General features: G+C 37.5%; 3 protein-coding genes across 6 annotated transcripts; 1 reads left to right on the forward strand and 2 right to left on the reverse strand.

Annotated features, from left to right (window-relative positions):
- Nucleotides 1-1293: 1293 nt before the first annotated feature.
- On the reverse strand, nucleotides 1294-8651 carry LOC115622191. 3 transcript variants are annotated; one of them, XM_030516099.1, is made up of 4 exons: nucleotides 8573-8651; nucleotides 2283-2461; nucleotides 1768-1935; nucleotides 1294-1697 (listed from the first exon to the last, which is right to left on the reverse strand). In XM_030516099.1, the coding sequence occupies exons 2-4, from the start codon at nucleotides 2338-2340 to the stop codon at nucleotides 1447-1449; spliced, it is 477 nt and encodes a 158-aa protein (XP_030371959.1). In that variant the 5' UTR covers nucleotides 2341-2461; nucleotides 8573-8651; the 3' UTR covers nucleotides 1294-1446. The 3 variants fall into 3 exon arrangements, with proteins under 3 accessions (XP_030371959.1, XP_030371944.1, XP_030371951.1); XM_030516084.1 differs by having other exon boundaries at nucleotides 2283-2518; nucleotides 8573-8590; XM_030516091.1 differs by lacking the exon at nucleotides 8573-8651 and adding an exon at nucleotides 7992-8068.
- Nucleotides 8652-8944: 293 nt separating this feature from the next.
- Nucleotides 8945-9840, reverse strand: LOC115634570. The gene is made up of 2 exons (XM_030532394.1): nucleotides 9570-9840; nucleotides 8945-9507 (listed from the first exon to the last, which is right to left on the reverse strand). The coding sequence occupies exons 1-2, from the start codon at nucleotides 9838-9840 to the stop codon at nucleotides 9284-9286; spliced, it is 495 nt and encodes a 164-aa protein (XP_030388254.1). The 3' UTR covers nucleotides 8945-9283.
- Nucleotides 9841-10269: 429 nt separating this feature from the next.
- On the forward strand, nucleotides 10270-15973 carry LOC115631713 (pre-mRNA-splicing regulator female-lethal(2)D). 2 transcript variants are annotated; one of them, XM_030528544.1, is made up of 4 exons: nucleotides 10270-11024; nucleotides 13876-14000; nucleotides 14058-14391; nucleotides 14457-15973. In XM_030528544.1, the coding sequence occupies exons 1-4, from the start codon at nucleotides 10541-10543 to the stop codon at nucleotides 15335-15337; spliced, it is 1824 nt and encodes a 607-aa protein (XP_030384404.1). In that variant the 5' UTR covers nucleotides 10270-10540; the 3' UTR covers nucleotides 15338-15973. The 2 variants fall into 2 exon arrangements, with proteins under 2 accessions (XP_030384404.1, XP_030384413.1); XM_030528553.1 differs by lacking the exon at nucleotides 10270-11024 and adding an exon at nucleotides 12303-13594.
- Nucleotides 15974-17607: the final 1634 nt, after the last annotated feature.

Genomic DNA, 17607 nt, shown 5'->3' on the forward strand with positions numbered 1-17607 from the left:
GTGTATCTTTTAATTCGCATTGTTCCTGCATTGTGTTATGGTGACTGTAGCTCGCTAGCTCTGTGGTGTGGGTTTTTGTGTTTGGGGAGCGCGTGAGTGTGCCTATTAAATTATAGATAAAATGAACGCACTTACAGCTAACATTTAATTTTTATTAGTTACTCGTCAAAACTATTTTTGTTAGTTTATTAAACTCAAATATTTGTGACAACTATGCTGCATTAAATACAAACGAATCTCTGCGTTCTATTCATTACTGTTTCTCCTTTCTCTTCTTTTTATTTTTCGTAATTTAGGAAGATTTTTTGTTAGGCAAATTTATTTGTCTATGTTCTTATTATTTTATTTTATTTGTATGAAGCTTAAAATGGACAAAATATGATTTGGTTTTGTTGTTGTTGTTTATATCTCAATTCATTAATTTCTAATATCTTTATTCTTGAGTTTTTATGGGTTTTGTAAATAGTTTTCTGCTTTTTCATTTATGTATATATCGTTTTCTTTTTCTTGCTCTATGTAACATTTTGCTTGCCTGCAAATGTATATAAATATGTGTGTGGATTCTGTAATTTCCAAGATGTAATTTGTTCCTACGAATCCTACGAATCTCTTTGTTCGAAGAACTCAAATTTTCTTTATCCTCCATTTGAGTTTGTTTTGCTTGCATGGATGTTACCATCTCGCCTTGGATTTATGACCTTCCAGTTATTAGTTTGCAGTTTGATGAATGTTGTTTGTTTGATTAAAATTGGGAGATGGTTTAAATGAGAGCTAAATAATAATAATAATAAGTATATTAATTCAAGAATCTATCATTATAGCTTTTTCGAGTATATTGCAATACTACATTTTTGTATGTTTCGGAGAATATTGCAGAATTTTATTGTGAACCTATTCGATTGTAGAAAGTTTAGCTTCATTTTTCCAAAACAATACTGTACATTATCCGGAAATTTTATAGAGAATCCTTTGAGAAAATATTGAAATAGACGATCTTCATTTTTGAAATAATTGTTTAGACATATAATTTTTTCGTACTACGCGGAGACATTTACTGGCAGTTTTTTGTTTTTTTGTTTATGTTTTTGAAATATTTTTCGTGCATAAAAATTTAAAAATATGAATGCAATTGAATTTGAAAACGGACTCGAATCTATTGAAATATTTTGGAAAGCATATAGTATTCGTTTGTTATCGCAATGCATCATAAATATGCATAGTCATTTCTATAATTTACGCTTACGAATCGTATCGTGTAAAAATAATTTCGTTAAATTAAAAGATGCAACTTAATATGTTTGCAATTCTTTTTTATTTAATTAATATGCCTACAAAACTTGTTGACCAACTAAAATCAGCTAAAACCAATGAGTCGATAAGCTGAAAATTAAAAACATAACGCAATTTCGAACACGAGGAGCTCAACTGCAGCATTCGAACACATATTTATGAGCTCCCGAATCCTATGCTGTCGAACAACCTTCCCTGCCTTGTGATGAGCAGCGTAAAGCCGGCAGCCAGAACATAGGGCAGCACCAGTTGCGTCGAGGTGGTGGAGGCGCCGTTGCACAGCTCTCCGGTGCAGGCACAATATATGGCAGCCACATCGTGGGTGCCCGAACGCTTGACGCACTCCCCATCGATTCGTTCATCTGGTATATATCCACAGCCGCGCACAATGCGGGTCTTTCCATATACTGTAAGTAATATGCATATATTTTTATAGTAGAGAATATATTGAAGGTACTTATTGAAGGCTCAACTTACTCTTCTGCACAGTTTTGCGGCATAGCGTTGGCTTATATTTGTCCTTGAGATGCTCCAGCGGTTCCTGTTTGCTGCAATTAACCTCGCCGATGGAGTAGGGCTCGAAGGGATCTCCGCAACGTGGATCGTACTCGCTGTTGCAGTCATAGCACATAAGGGCAGTGGATACTGGAGGGGAGACACAAACGGCCCAACAAATCAGTACCAAAAGAACTAACTGCCAACTATATACTTGTATATAAATGTATATACGGGTAGTATGTATGTGTGTATTACGTATTCGCATACTACTAACACTCGTATATGGCCCAAATGCCAATGCTATGGCTACGTTGTCTAACAACAACTGGCAAACATAACAAAAAAGGAAACAAAGAGCCAAAAACAAGGGAAACTAAACCAAAGTATTTAAAAGTAGGGCGGCGCTCTGGTTTAGCACCAACTACTACCTAGTGGGTTTGTATAGTACGAGTATGTGGGTTTCTTTTCGTTATTGCATAAACCTGGCCTCTTACCTTGTATGCAGCACAGCACGCCTAACAACAGCAGCGTTTTTTCCATAAAAGGCGACATTATTGCTATTTTATTGTTCTTTGCTATTTTTATATTTAGATTTTTTTATGTTGTGTCGTTCGTTTGGGCCCAGCTGGCTTGGCTCGTGTACGATTTATTGCTCTCAAGTCCCTTTTTATTTCTATTTGAATTAATTTAGTTTATTTATTATTTATTTGTTGCAATATTAACATGTTAGCTACAATGAAACGATGTGTGCGGCATTAGAGATGGTTTTTATGTTTTTTAAAATACTCTATACGAGGATTTCGTAATTGCTTTGATTTGAGTGGCAATTGCAGTTTTATTTCTAATTTTAGGCATTAGAAAATATTACGTATATCTTATGTACAACAAACTCTTGCCATTTGGCCGACTGAAAAGGAAAATGTGGAGGAAAACTTGCTGCCGCAAAAATAAATAGAACTAAGCATTAATGCAAAAAGGGAAAGCAGCAAAGCCACAGGCACAGAAATGCTCAAAAATAGGTAAAAAAAAAGAAGAAAAACACAAGTGCAGCACAGAGAGCGCATTTCTAGAGTGGAAAATATGGAGCTGTTGTAGCTGAGCTGAATGGACAAGGGGGAGGGGGACAGAGGGCGTACTGGTTATGAAGGGGTTGGTGTGCGCAGCCGAGAGCCGTGGAGACGGCGCATCGTCCAAACTGAACTCATGCGCTCTTTTGAGCGCAATGACGCGCAGATATTGCGGCATTGATGACGCGTTGGCCAGCGACCCAATTAGTGAGCCAAAAGCATACGAACGCTTAAATCATTCAGTCCGTAGTATATATCTTGCACTTGGCAGAAATCCATGTAGTCTCACTCATTCACTTTCACTCGACGGCACCATGGGGCAAACGCAAGCTAAACTGTTGATTGACCCGATTGTGTAAGCCACACTCGCCCTCAATCAGGTTGCCTATTTCACAGCCGATCCCATGTAAGGATCTGTCTTCGCTCACTCATTTAACCACGAACGTTTGTCATTATAATTATACAGCCGATGATATAGTATATGGGCATTTCCTGTTTGGCAACGTGGCAGTCGTTTGCTTTCAAAGTGAAAAAAGTCACTGTAAAACACATTTTCCTATTTCTTCATCCTAACTTATAGCTCTTTGGAAGCCCTATTTTTAGTGGAGAGATCGATTTCACACGCAATCCAGGCTACGAAGTAAAGGCCAAATAAAATAGATTCGAACGAACATGATATTGGTCGTAGTCCTGGAAAACATCTAGTAGTTTCTTTAAAGGAAAGCCTTTCTAATACAAACATACTCTTATTAAAAGTTTTTTAATTTCTTGACCGGAAAATGGAGGGAACCGAGCAATTCAAAGTAAAACTTGCGTTATTAATTAATTTAATTTGAGTTATTGGATTGGAATTTATTTTAAAAATCAGTATGGTTTTTTCACGTAAAATATTCCCGAATAGTCACGTGAGACATATCAAGTCCTCTTTATTGCAAATTTATTTGTCTTGACGTAAGAATAAGGAAGGATTTCTGGAAAACATTTTCGTCTTTTTCGAACGCCTTCTTAGTTTTTCCACGATCCGGAAGATCATCAATTTTTTTGAATCTTTATAATGCTCCCCCACTTCTGAGCAAAATGCTCTGAGCTTATTATACATTTTTCAGCTGTTGCATGAGACTTTTTTGATCTTTTGGGTGAGAACAGAGGAACATCATTGAAAAACTCTTGGAATTCGATTTCTTATGAAAGCTCCGAAGACTCCGAAGGCCCTTGCTAATGGTACAAAACGCACGCCCTTACTTAACATACTGAAGATTTCGGAAACCACAGAAGAGTCTGTCTAATCTGTTCATTACTGCAGCATCCCAAGAAATGTTATTAACGAAACAGTTTTCACTTCCAAGCTGCAGAGATTACAGGTTAAGATTATTGCAATACAGCAACGAATACGCTTGTGGATCAACAGTGAAACAATCTCTTCAAAATGTCATTTTTGCCAATTGGTTTTCGTGCAAAAGAATATTTTAATTTTTGTTACACAGTGCATGGTGGGGATTCGACCCCAGTGCGACAACAGCAGCAATCCATTGACAATTTGTCCAAGACTTGGCCGACAGTGTGTGCCAAAGCAACCGCAAATGGTGCACGTCAAGCTGGCCATTTAATTGGATTGCAATGATTGTGGCTGTGCTTCCTACTTGTATTTATGTGTGTATACATAAGTACTTCTACATACACACTCTTATGTACATATGCATGTATGAACATATGTATAGCAGAATGTAGACTTGCGAGTATAGTACTTGCACCCTCAAAAAGTAGGGGCATAAAATGGTCAATTGCTTCAAATTGATTTTCTGGGTAGCAGTACTATATAAAAGGGCGGGTCGGTATTGTTAGCCAATCGTGATTATGCGACAGGACCTTTTGTATGCGTATTTCAGTAGCTAGGTAACGACTACAGCTTAATGGGTTTTTGTTGCAAATACTAGCGTGCAGACTAAAAAGCTTAGTCGGGAAAGGAAATCTATACAAGTATGAAAATATGTTAAAGAAAATGAAGTACTTAAGATTTAGACGCAATTTGTTTCTTTTCTGAACACTTGCACGACTTAAAAGTTTAATTAAATAATAATTTAAACATGGGTTATTCGATTCTTAGAACAAAAGTTTTAGGAATATACATAATTATAATATACTTGTATATGTATATAGTAGCTATATTATTACCAGGCAAAGAGGTAGGTAACAGTAGGTTACGAAACGGACTTGAATTTGTATAGTTCAGGCTCATCCTACGTATAAGGAGATATATTAATAAGTGCTCCTGGACTTTTCTCGCACTGTCGATCTTTATTACAGAAGCAGAAGCGGAAACTCATCTACTTCTCTTAGTAGTACCTAACTTTTCAAGGCTTGCCATCATGGTTGACGGTACATAGAACCATTATGGCTATGGACCAACCAACTGTGGGCGGCACTCAATCAACTAACCAACCAACCAGTTAGAGCTAATCAACAAAGTGCAATGCACCGGCCGAAGGAAGCCGTACCAATTACATTTCTAGCACATACTGACTGCACCTGTGCTTACACATATGGTAAGTACTATACTTATGTATATACAGAAAAGCATCCATTCATATGTATGTATAGTGTGTATGTGTGTGTGTATTACTGCATTACTTAAGAGGAAATCATGTGCACCTCATATGCACAAAGCGGCCAAATGTAGGTATGTAGACCAGCATTGACTTTATCGGGCTTTTGTCTGAGAGTTTTTGTGTGTGGCACACACACATACATAGATACATACATATACTATATACTTACACACTCACGCACAACTGCATTGAAAAGCACTCACAGAAAACGACACACTTAGTCCTGTCGGCTGCCTTAATGAAAACGGCAGAGGGCAATCAATAAGATATCTTAGGGGCTGTCATTGTTGTTGTTGTTGTGTCATGTTATGCTCGACATTTTCAGCAGCAATTCTCAAAGGGAGAAAGTGTATCCTGTGCTTGAAATGTTGATGATATAACCGCCCATCAAAGCTGTACAGAAGTGCTGTTTTTTATACATTGAAGCATTTTAATTCGAAACAGAACTTCAAATGCATTTCTTCTTTAAAAATCCAATATACTATATGGGAATTTCGATTAAACCACGAATCTCGAAATATTCTTTGCTCTTTTTAATTGTTTCAAACTTTTTTTTTTATAATTAAAAAGATTTCATTCTTTTACAAATACTATTTTGTTTTGAAAAGAATGTTTGGAAAAAGTAGTCGATTTGAAATTTTTACTCTGATCTTAAGCGAAAAGGATCGTGAATTTTTATAAATAAAACTACTGAAAAAAATTCTACAAAAATATAAAATGCATTTATGAAAATGAAATGATCTAGCAATTTAATTGTAAAAGTCTACTTTTAATTTTCACAAACATAAAGGCTAAATATGTTTTCTTGATGGTAATCTGCATTTTTTAAATGGGCTGTTGCTTTTAAAATCTTTACTATGGTTCCAATGGCAAATGAAATATCGCGGCCTCTCATTAGGTTTAAGTAATCAAATCAACTTATAGAAGTTTTGCAATTTAGTAAGTTAGCCATAAAATGTAATCTCAATAATTTTTGCAAGAGTTCTTTTGATTTGCATAGAAATAGTGAGATTTGGATTGAAGCAATGTTTAAATCATTTTGAAATCTGTCTGAGTATAGCCTAAGATTGATCGTTAGATATTTTTCCCTTGCTGGAATGTTCACGAATATTGTATATAAGCCAGTGTAGGTTTAGTTGCTAAGCACTAACATTTGAATCAGTTACATATCATATTTATCGTAATAAAACTTAAGCCCTAAAGAGATGTAACTAACAATATTTGATAAAAAAAAATTACAAAAATTACAAAAGTTAGGGAAAATCGCTAATAGCGGGCGTTCTTTCACGGTCGTGGGAGCATCTGGATAGCAAATTCTATTAGTTTTTCGGAGATCCTTGCGCTCATATAGACGGACAGACAGACGGGTATGGCTATATAAACTCGGCTTGTCATTCTAATCAAGAACATGTATACTTTGTGGGATCTGCCACGCCCCCTTCTGTGTATTACGTACATTCCCACGTAGGTATTACACTCTTCTACCCCTCGGGTACGGCGTATAGAAATGGCAAATGGTGTGTTGTTCCGATTGACTGTAGTTTCTGTGGGGCCTGTTGGCAAGGGTATGCTAACTTTGGTTGTGATTTGAATTGCTGTGCTTCATTAGTATCCTTTAATGGGCTCGATGCACGCGTCCTGCGGCTCGACTGTCAGTGCAATTGACTTTTTCGTTGCCAGGCGCAGGAAGAGTTGAATGCTCGTGGATACTTGAGGTGCATGTGGCTTATTGCATTCTGTAATGCAACATATGTATGCACACACACACACACACACACGCACACTCACACACACACACACAGGCACACTCAGAGGCACACCGCGTGCGACAGGCACTCTACACACAACATGCATCTGCCGTCTCGCTCGGGCGTTGGAAAATTCAATAACTGACCTAGTTCAGAAACTTGCACATCGTGATGAGTATGCAGTGTCAGGCCTTTTGCAATTTACTATGGGAAATGCTTTGCATGGCTGGCTGGCTGGCTGCCTGCCTGCCTGCCTAAAACAAAATGTCTTCAGTTTCCGTTGGACGATTGCTTTGCCTGTCTGTCTGTCTGTCTGTCTGTCTGCCTGCCTGCCTGACTAGCTTATGTAATAGTGAGACAATTAGCGAAATAACAGAAAAAATACCGAAAGCTTTGCTTGCGCTTCCTATAGACGAGTGTGTGTATGTGTGTGTGTATCGATTTAGCCATTTTAAAAGCATATTAGCAAAATAGAGCAGGCAGTTTAATTCATAATTCTTGAAGAGCAAAGATCATGAATTAGTGTAGAATTGTGTAATAAACACTTTGAATGGCGAGGTTTTCTTTTGTCCCATTAACTGTTTTGTAATCACTTTCGTTTTCATTGCACTTTCAATTTCTTTTCACATACAAGTATGTATGTATGTATGTTTTCTCATAACTCGTTGCACAGTTATATAATAGAGTAGTAGATGGTAGATGTTCTCATTATTGCCAAATAGTAGTTGGCGACAGTCTATTTAAAGGCGACTTATTTACGTAAGAGCTACACAAACACACACCCACACAGTTGTGTGCTGGAAAAATATGACAACTCGAGGAGGACACTTTTGACTGTTTTCAATGCGATTTTCATTTAGTTGGGACCGCGCTGGCACCCGCTCACTGGCCTATTGAAAACTGACAGCAGAATGGAGGCGACAAACGAAAGCGAAAAGCAGACAAAGAAGGGCTCAGCAGGCGCATTGAGCGTAAGTGGCAAGGACGAAGCATAAAGTCAAAACGGAAAGAGCGCAACGTCTGTCTGCCTGGGCACCGGATTGAAAGTGTGATTGAGTTGCTCTCTCGAGTGAGATCCGTTCTGAGTGTTTCACTGGGCAAGGATTTGAGTTTGAGCCGCTGCTGAGTGAGCCACTGAGCGCGAGCGCGTGAGTGGCAAGGGGGTGAGTTTAAATCCTGAAAGGACACGGCTGAGCGTAGAAGGAAGAGAAAAAAAAGTTAAATCGATAGCCAACAAGCAACGCGGGATTATCTAACATGGCTTAATGCTACAATTCAAATTTGCAATTATAATGCACAACCGAATTCCTGCGATTATTCTGCACATTTAAATGATGCGCGCACTTTCAAATTGTTTTTCTACCTTTTATGGCAATGCTTAATTGCCAACAATTTCAATGTATTTGTTAAACAAATTGTCTTAAACACTGCGATATCGCGACGCAAACGTTGCAACCCCAAAAACCGTCAAAATGTTTCTGAGCGTTGTGCAAAATTTCTAGCAGTCGCAAGCGGACAGTGCGGCCGGCAAGAGTCCAGAGCGAGAGAGCTGGAAACTGAGCAATTGCCAGAAGCGTGCGCATTGCCAGGCTTTATAATAAATGAGCCAAGAAGTGTTTTTCATCTGCTCCGAGTCTCTATACCCTTCACTGATTTTTAAACATTATTCCCCAACGGCCATGGGCCGCGAAATTCAAGTATATACTCTAATTTTTTATTAAAAAGCATTTTGCAATCAAATTCTAGAAAAATATATTTGAAAATATAGTTTGGCTCCAAAATTTGTATATGCATAAAAGTTTTCGATACAAAAACTCCTTAAATCATACCGCTTCTATGACACCCATATGACATATGCATGTACATAGCAATCTCACATGGCTGGCTCCGGCCAACAGCTTTATAACATTTCATCCTTAAAATCTGCCGTGTAAAGCGTCCTTATACCACACTCTTACAAGCCAAAAACAATATACCCTTACACTTTTCAGTGAATAAGAGTATCAACGCAATTTTAGTGTACAAATGACTACGTTCGTATTGGGGATCTGGGTCATGGAACTCGGAACAATAATCAGCTCTTAATGGCAGCCATAATCTTGGACCAGAAGTCCTGCACCTCCGGATGCTGTAAGAGCGCACGTTTCTTTGCGCTCAATACTATGCTGAGGATGTCAGCGTTTTTGTAACGTTCACGACCGCTTGCTTTGCTTTCCAACATCTCTGGCGCGGCATCTATTTCCTGGCCATCGTCGTGTAGCGACGTCTCCAACTCAGCGGCGGGACTGGCTATCTGTGCTGTAAGGAAATCAGTAAATATGTTTAGAGTTACGCTTTTCGCGAAAGGAAAAGCTTTGCACCTTTCTTGAGTCTGTTAGCGTCTGTTTTGATTTTCTCTACGCGTTTCTGGTAAGGCTTTCGGGCTTTTGTGGCCACCGACATTTCTCTGACTTTACTGCGCTTACTGATCTCGCTGCTGGTTAGGCTTAGATCGCCAACCGGAGGTTCGGGCACATCCTGTTGTAGCCGCCGCTTCACGTGTAGGTTTAATCGCTCTTTAATATTGGCAGCCTTCTCAGGCGTTGTGGGCGTCTCCAGCTTTATTACTTGTAGATTTTCTGGCAAATCCATAACAACATAATTGTTTTGCTTTCTATAAAAAGTATGAACATGTATCACGCTGTGTCGAAGTCGGAACTTTCCAGCACTGACATTTGCACATTTAGTATTAATCGGCGCAGTCGATAGTCATCTGAATTTTTCATATTAATTACATTTTCCATCATACTTAAGAATATAATTACATAATTAACAACAATGGTTCAAAACAGGAGATTATAAAAATAGTGCAAATCGTTAATTAAATGCTTCGATAACTGACTATATTTTCTCGCATGCCACATGGGGTCACACTGAAGTCCACCATATTGAATTTTTCTGCTTGTGACGCGTCGAAATTGTCTCGGCCTCCGTTCTGTGAAAATTATAAAAATTATCCGAAAAAAAGTGCGTAAAATTGTATATAAATATAGCAAACGCATAAATAAAGGAACAATCAAGCAAGTCACATATAATAAATAATTGCAAATACGCGCTGAGAACGCGAATTTGCATTTGAATATAGGCATCGAAAATATTTTCGCTTGTCTTGCGTTTTGCTGCCATTGCATTAGTATTGGTAAGCAGCGTGTGTGTGTGTGCGTGTAAGGTGCTCCGCTGGTCAGGCGCCGCAGGCAACGGCGCAGTTTTAAGTGTGTTTTCTGTGTGTATGCCTTATGAGAAAGGACGCAAGCAAACGCATAGGACCAACACAGCTGAATTTTATTGAGTTATGAGTGTCGCTGCAATGACTATGGACGATCAGAGACCCTTGATGAACAGTTACGACAAAATGTCAACAAAATATGAACAAACTTTGCACATTATCGGCGCTGGGGGCGGCGTTGTAAGTGGCAGTAGCGTTCCGGGTAGTGGCCTTGGCGCACCGCCCTCTGGTCCAGCATCGCCTACGCCGTCGGGCTCTGAGGAGTTACCTCCTCCCTCGACTCATGGCCATCCATATGGCAGCAGCGCTGCAACTGCATCTACTTCGTCCGCGTCGGCGCATCACCATCATCATCACCACCATCATCATCACTCGGGCCACCATCATCATCCACAACAACAGCAGCCGCAACAGCAACAACCGCCGCAGCAACAACAACATCAGCAACAGCAGCAGCAAGATCAAGAACAACAACAACAACAACTGCAACAACATGCCGCTGTTGCCGAAGCTGTTGCCGCAGCCGAACAGCGTCAACGTTTGCTCGAAGGTATTATTATTATTTTGAACAAAAGCATCAAAACAAATATAATAAACATTACATATATACTTATTATATATACATACAATATATATACATACTTATGTATACACATACGAGTAAAAGAGCGAATAGTTCGTATAAACAAACAAATCGAAAAAACAAAAAAAAAAAATCAAAAACAACAAAAGCGATGCTGAGAAAGTACGTGGTGTACATTTTGTGTAAATTGTTTTATTTGCTTAGTTTTTCCCATTTAAACATTTGTGGGCATGTAGACATACAGCATTTTCTTACAGAGTCTCTCTCAAAAAACTAGTCAGATTTTTGTGCAAACTTCTTGTGAAAAACACTAACAATATATGTTAAAGAACTCTACGTGTGCCTTGTTTTCGAACAGAAATTAAAGCGAACACTCTTTAAGACTTTCAGCGGCGTTTTTTAGTTTTTAAGTTATTTTTTTCTAAACCACTAAATTGCTATAACACCCTAAAGTGCTTATCGAAATGTGTGTAATGAACTATAATAAGATGCATAAAAATAACGAATATAATATATAAATTTCTTAAGCAGTAATGCGATAAAGTGCTAAAAGTGTTGGTGTCAGAACAATATAAATAAGCAATAATTATTTAAATAATTATTATAATAATAATGAAAAATAATTGAAAACAAGTGCCTATGCGTAGAGATTATGCAAAGAATTCGAGTCGATCATTTCTCCACTTGTCGCCATCGTCGTCGTCTCTTTTCAAGAGCTGCGTGTGTGTACAGTTTTCGTTTTGACCACTTTCGTTGGTTTCGTTTCTGCCTACGTGCCAAAATGCCAACGCGTCTCTGTCCTATGCCCCTGCCCTTGCGCGCGCGCTCTGAAACTAATTCTTTTCTGTTGCCCTTACACTATTGTCTACACGTCGTCTATTATACTACTACACAACAACAACAACAACCGAGTCAAGAAATAATAAAATTAATAAATAAATATATGATATAATAAAATATTGCAAGTGCTTTAATAAAACAAATTAATATCTCAATAACAAATTATAACGATAATAAATAATAAATTTAATAAAATTCATATAAATATGTTTACAACGAAATGTTTATTTTCCATTTAGTTTTTGTGTTGCAATAAGTTTAATGGCCCATTAAATAAGCAGTGAATCTAAATAAGAACAATGCGTCAGTGTAATAATTGAAAATGCAAATCATGGCCAATTGAACTAAAAAAAATGCATTAATAAATCTATAATGTAATAAACACGGCAAACAAATTGCGCGCAATTCCTTTGCGTGCTGAACAAAATTATTTCTAATAATGATAAGATAATAAATCTGTAACGTGTCTGTATAAGTGTATCTGTGTGTGCACCAACTCATAAATTTCATTATTTAATAGCACCTACAACTTGCTTAACAAGCAAAAGCAACACAAGCTGTCATAAAGCACCAGGTGTCGGCTTTTCTAATTGTTTAATTGTGCGATGCCAGGGCTGGCTCACTACCTATACAATATGCATTTAGAAATCACTACCTATATTTTTAAACTAGTATGAAGAACTATTGAGAAAATCATGTATTTTTGCGAATATATTAGAACAATCATTTTAAAATTTAGCTCTGTGAATATCACATTTAAAAGTGCATTCATATATGGAGATGGTGGATTTATTTCAGCTAAAAAATCGCACTATGCATGTAAACAAAGTGGCAGTTGCTAACCAATATTACTTCTATACTAGAAGGTGTTTTTCTACACCAGCAGAATGATATAATTTGACTTACTTTTGTGACCTGCTTCACTTTTGCTTGCGTTTGTTGAAGCTTTCAACATGCATAAAACAAAAATGTTAAGCTGCTACATATATGTACATATTTTATTTACCAAAGCCATTTGGTTTTTTGCCTGCCCTGCTAATTAAATGCTGAATATAGGCCATCTGTTTTGCTTTGTCACGCAAGCACAAAAACATACGAGTATAAAACACACAAACGCTCACAAACTGCGCGCGATTTGTTTGCACAATTAATGATAACGGTTAATAAAATGAAAAAGAGTACAAATAAATTGTGATTGTATAGAAGCAAATAAAAAGTCAATGAACTTTAGCCCCACATAAAATAAATAAAGAAAGCAAGAAAGAAAAAGAGTGTTCGAAAATGCTTGCCAATTTGGTCAATGATCATGATCCAAAGCAAAGTGCGCGCGTCGAGTTTTTTCCTTATAAAGTGTTTTTCAAATGCATATTTTCTGTTTTTGCAACAAAATTCTAAGCTTGTTTATTTCTACAGTGTTCAATTAAGAAATGAAACCAAAAAGTAGCAAAGTGTGCGCCAGTGTTGAGTAAATGCGCAAAAGAAATTGAATGAATGAAAGAAAGAAATCAAGAATGGAAGAAAGAAAGCATGGTTGCAACATTTTAGTGGAAGTTAAACGTGCAACGTGCTGCAAGCATCGCGCGCCCAACAAGATGGCAAGGGCTCCACAACTACCACAACAACAACTGCAACTGCTTGACAACAATCAACAACGCACAAAAATGTCTCGAACTTACACGAATGATTGCAACGCATTGGTATGATTTCGTATTAAGTTCATTAAAACAAAAAAAAAATAAATATATAATCAGTCTTGTATTTTATGCCCTAAGAACTTGTAAATTTTTGTGCCCAAAGAGAGAACAAACAGCTGCTGCTCCACTGCGATATGCTGCATTAATTTTTATTCTCATCAATACTCAATAATAATGTTTTGCTTAGTGTGCCTCGAGTGCCATTGTCCAAGGTTTGACTAACCCTGCCGATATTCTGTTTTCATTTTTGTTATTCCCATCTATCCACACGCACATCGTCACAGATGAAATCGAGAACCTTAAGTTGGAGCAAGCGCGTTTGGGTCACCAGTGCGCTGATGCCCAGAGGCGTGAAAAGATACTTATGCGGCGTCTGGCCAACAAGGAACAAGAGTTTCAGGATTATGTGGTAAGTTATGACTGCGGCAATAATACTAATTTATCTAACCTACGCAATCACCCATAGAGCCAAATTGCTGAGTATAAGGCCCAACAAGCGCCCACTGCCTTGGCCCTGCGCACGGCGCTGCTTGATCCGGCTGTAAATTTGCTCTTCGAACGTCTCAAGAAGGAGCTAAAGGCCACAAAAGCCAAGCTAGAGGAGACACAAAATGAACTATCCGCCTGGAAATTCACGCCAGACTCAAATACTGGTAAAAGGCTGATGGCTAAATGCCGTCTTTTATATCAGGAAAATGAAGAGCTAGGCAAGATGACATCTAACGGACGTTTGGCAAAGCTAGAGACTGAATTGGCAATGCAAAAGAGCTTCAGCGAAGAAGTGAAGAAATCGCAGTCAGGTATACAGAATCTCCAAGCAGCTTATGTGAAAATGTGTTCCATTAATTTGTTATTCCATTCGCAGAACTCGATGATTTTTTGCAAGAGTTAGACGAAGATGTGGAGGGCATGCAGAGTACCATATTGTTTTTGCAACAGGAACTTAAGACCACTCGTGATCGTATACAAACCTTAGAGAAGGAAAATACGCAGCTCAAACAACTTGGCAGTAATAGCAACAGCAGCAAAGAGCTTCCAGATAATGTCACATCGGCACCATTAGCTGCAACAAATGGCACGTCTAACACCCAAAAGGTAACATCCATGACGACGCCAATGACACAAAAATTAGAGACCATAGACGAACACACCACTTTAGAGACGCCCACAACAAACACGGACTACTATAATGGCAGTGGAAATGTTAACAACACCAATGAACAAATGTGCATAAGCACAACACCTGCAGAGCTGATTGTGCCCGACGACGGCAGCAATAGCAATGGAAGCAAAAATGGCAATACTATCGCACGCTTGGCGCGTAAACGCAACTATGAAGAGGATGTACCGGCAGCACCAATCATCCACAGCAATATTGAGGAGCCGATAGCAGCACCGCCAACCGTACGTGAAGTAAGTGCACCACGAACCTTGCCTCCAAAGAAGTCCAAGTTGCGTGGTATTGCCACAAGACGCAACTCACAGCTAGAGGAATGCATTGTAGAGTCGTCTTCCATTATCACAACGACGACGGCCACAACGACGACTGCACCATTGTTGGGTGTAGTGCTGGAAGAGACGCCGATACCTACGGCTAATAGCACGGAGGCAATAACAGTTGGAGCTGGCGCAATTGCAGCAGAACTGCCCGATCCCTTAGCGACAGCAACGGCAACACCAGCTCGCATCCTCACACGACGCCGTTCGGTGCGCATGCAACAGAACGGAAGCAGTGTGGATTATTAAACTTGAACAACTTTAAAAAAGTTTGGATGACCTTCTCTTTGGATGAAATGACTTCTATCATATAGTACATATACATACGTACATGTATATCGTTAATCGTTAATTGAAACGTTTAATATTGTGAATTTGAGATTAGTTGCATGCGTCAACGCAATTGAGCAGCTGCGCCTTAACATTATTTTTATATATTCTTTATTTGCAAATTATAATGTAAAATACGTTTATTTTAATTTGTTAACGCATGCAACTCATAGACAGGGGTACTTACATACTATTATTATGTAGTCCCTGCTATAGATGTATAAAGCTTATCATTTAGAATTTTAAATTGCACATAGTAAAAAAAATAGGAAAAGCAAATAAGAGCAAAAATATGCAAATAAGTACACGTTACTTCTATTGTTGGCCTTACGCATATGGCCAACAAACAAGTGTAATCTAATAATAAGTCCTACACAAACAACAATATCAGTTTCACAATTTCCCGCAACATTTAATGAAAAGCTAAAAGTTCACCTAACAATTGTTTAGCTGTGTAATAATTTAAGAACTTTTTTAACTAGAAAATGTGAAAAAATGTGTAAAATAAAATAATTTATGTAAAAATAAACTGTTAGACGTAATGAAAATTATAAACTGAAATTTGTGTCTGTTCATATTTATTCTATCTGTGGAGCGGTTTGTCTGAAAATACACTCCTCGTCACTTGAATACGACATCCTATAAGATTTCTTTGTAATTGCTCATAACTCGAAAGCGAATTGATATGCAACTATTATTCCTTCTCTTTAAAAGAGCCGTTATATGTTTATTTTATTTAGACAAAATTTTTGTACCATTTCTATAAGACATGCATTTAGTATGATCGTTATTTTTGGAACGTGGGGTTATATTTTAATTTTGTATTAATTTATATCGTTGTAATGCATTTTAATTTAAAAAACTGAAAATGAGTCAAGTAAAACCATTAACCTAGGCGGAAATAGCTAAAAACAACGATGGGAGCCGACAATTTATATCCATATTTTTATGGAATCAGTCTAAGAACTCTTTGGTAACAATCAGGGAAAATGTATCAAGGCAGGTCTCACTACTATGCGAAGCGTTATTTGGAATGTTCAGTATGTACATACATATATAGTATGAAAGGACTACAAATGAAGAAGCTACTCAACCCGAACGGTTCAAGATTTGTTGCGCACATGTGACTCATATTTCCAGAAGTTACAATTTAAAGTGTAAAGGCTCCGATGGCTAAACCTACTATTTCCATGACCTCCACAAAGAAAGCGGCTGTATGCAGAGTTAGAGGTGCAATGATTTAGGGGTAATTTCGAATTAAGGCACCTAGAAATTACAATTTTCGTTGTCTTACAATGGTATATGAAGAAAGAGCTTTTCGTACTTTTATGATATATGTGGAGCTATCAGGCTGGAAAAAATTTGCGAATACCCAAGCCATCGAATTAGCTTGCGGCTCGATTTCGATAAATTATTTGTAAGATTTGTGTGCATCCCTTTCCATGTCGGATGTGTGAAGCTTTGGAGCACTTTAAAATATATATTTTTAAAATCTAAAATCTCCCTAAATTAAAATAATGTTTGTGTTTAAAAGATTTCAAGCTGTCCTAGTCCAGTGGCATAAAATAGGGCGCCTGCATTTGGCCGATTTTCGATTTTTTTAGTATGTAAGCATTTTATTTTTCATTAAATGAATTTTAATTTAAAAATCAAGTCCCTTCCTTGTTTGGTTACACTGCGCAATCCTTCGCACACATCTTACTCGACTTCTGGGACTAAGAGAAGTAAAGAAAATCAAATTTATATGTGTATATATATTTTTTCATTTAGCACATTAGACAAATTGTTTTTATTCATATTAAATTGTATGTTAATATGTGTGTGTGTGTTTTGTTGTTAATTTTAAATACAAATTGCATTAGTTTTTGTGGTTAAGTGTGACCATCAGTTAGGGGTGTTACTTGGATTATTTTCCTTTAAAGTTTTTTTGAATGTGAGAGATGTTTTAATTTTTTAAGTTCAAAAAGTTTGCTACAAACCATTTATGTTTGAATTCTCGAGTTCCCAAAATTTTTGGGCGTGCATATAGGCAGCTCACACAATTGTTCAGGGATAAAGTTTGATTTGTGAAAACACAAGTGAGTTTATGATTGATTCTAAATCGTTTCTAGTACAATTTGAACTTTAATAATATCCTGAAAGTGTCACAATAATCGCGTTTACCTTTGAACATATTGAGTATGTAATGT

This window comes from Scaptodrosophila lebanonensis, unplaced genomic scaffold (assembly GCF_003285725.1).
Source record: "Scaptodrosophila lebanonensis strain 11010-0011.00,11010-0021.00 unplaced genomic scaffold, SlebRS2 tig00000001-arrow-pilon, whole genome shotgun sequence".
Taxonomy (NCBI): domain Eukaryota; kingdom Metazoa; phylum Arthropoda; class Insecta; order Diptera; family Drosophilidae; genus Scaptodrosophila; species Scaptodrosophila lebanonensis.

What these genes read in the sequence shown, in the direction of transcription:
- LOC115631713 (XM_030528544.1), top strand. Translation starts at nt 10,541, where the DNA reads ATGAGTGTCGCTGCAATGACTATGGACGATCAGAGACCCTTGATGAAC. An exon ending in GCGTCAACGTTTGCTCGAAG is followed by an intron (nt 11,025 to 13,875) that starts GTATTATTATTA and finishes ACATCGTCACAG; the next exon opens with ATGAAATCGAGAACCTTAAG. An exon ending in AGTGAAGAAATCGCAGTCAG is followed by an intron (nt 14,392 to 14,456) that starts GTATACAGAATC and finishes TTCCATTCGCAG; the next exon opens with AACTCGATGATTTTTTGCAA.
- LOC115622191 (XM_030516099.1), bottom strand. Translation starts at nt 2,340, where the DNA reads ATGTCGCCTTTTATGGAAAAAACGCTGCTGTTGTTAGGCGTGCTGTGC. An exon ending in CGTGCTGTGCTGCATACAAG is followed by an intron (nt 1,936 to 2,282) that starts GTAAGAGGCCAG and finishes TCTCCCCTCCAG; the next exon opens with TATCCACTGCCCTTATGTGC. An exon ending in CCGCAAAACTGTGCAGAAGA is followed by an intron (nt 1,698 to 1,767) that starts GTAAGTTGAGCC and finishes TATTACTTACAG; the next exon opens with TATATGGAAAGACCCGCATT.
- LOC115634570 (XM_030532394.1), bottom strand. Translation starts at nt 9,840, where the DNA reads ATGGATTTGCCAGAAAATCTACAAGTAATAAAGCTGGAGACGCCCACA. An exon ending in CGCTAACAGACTCAAGAAAG is followed by an intron (nt 9,508 to 9,569) that starts GTGCAAAGCTTT and finishes ATTTCCTTACAG; the next exon opens with CACAGATAGCCAGTCCCGCC.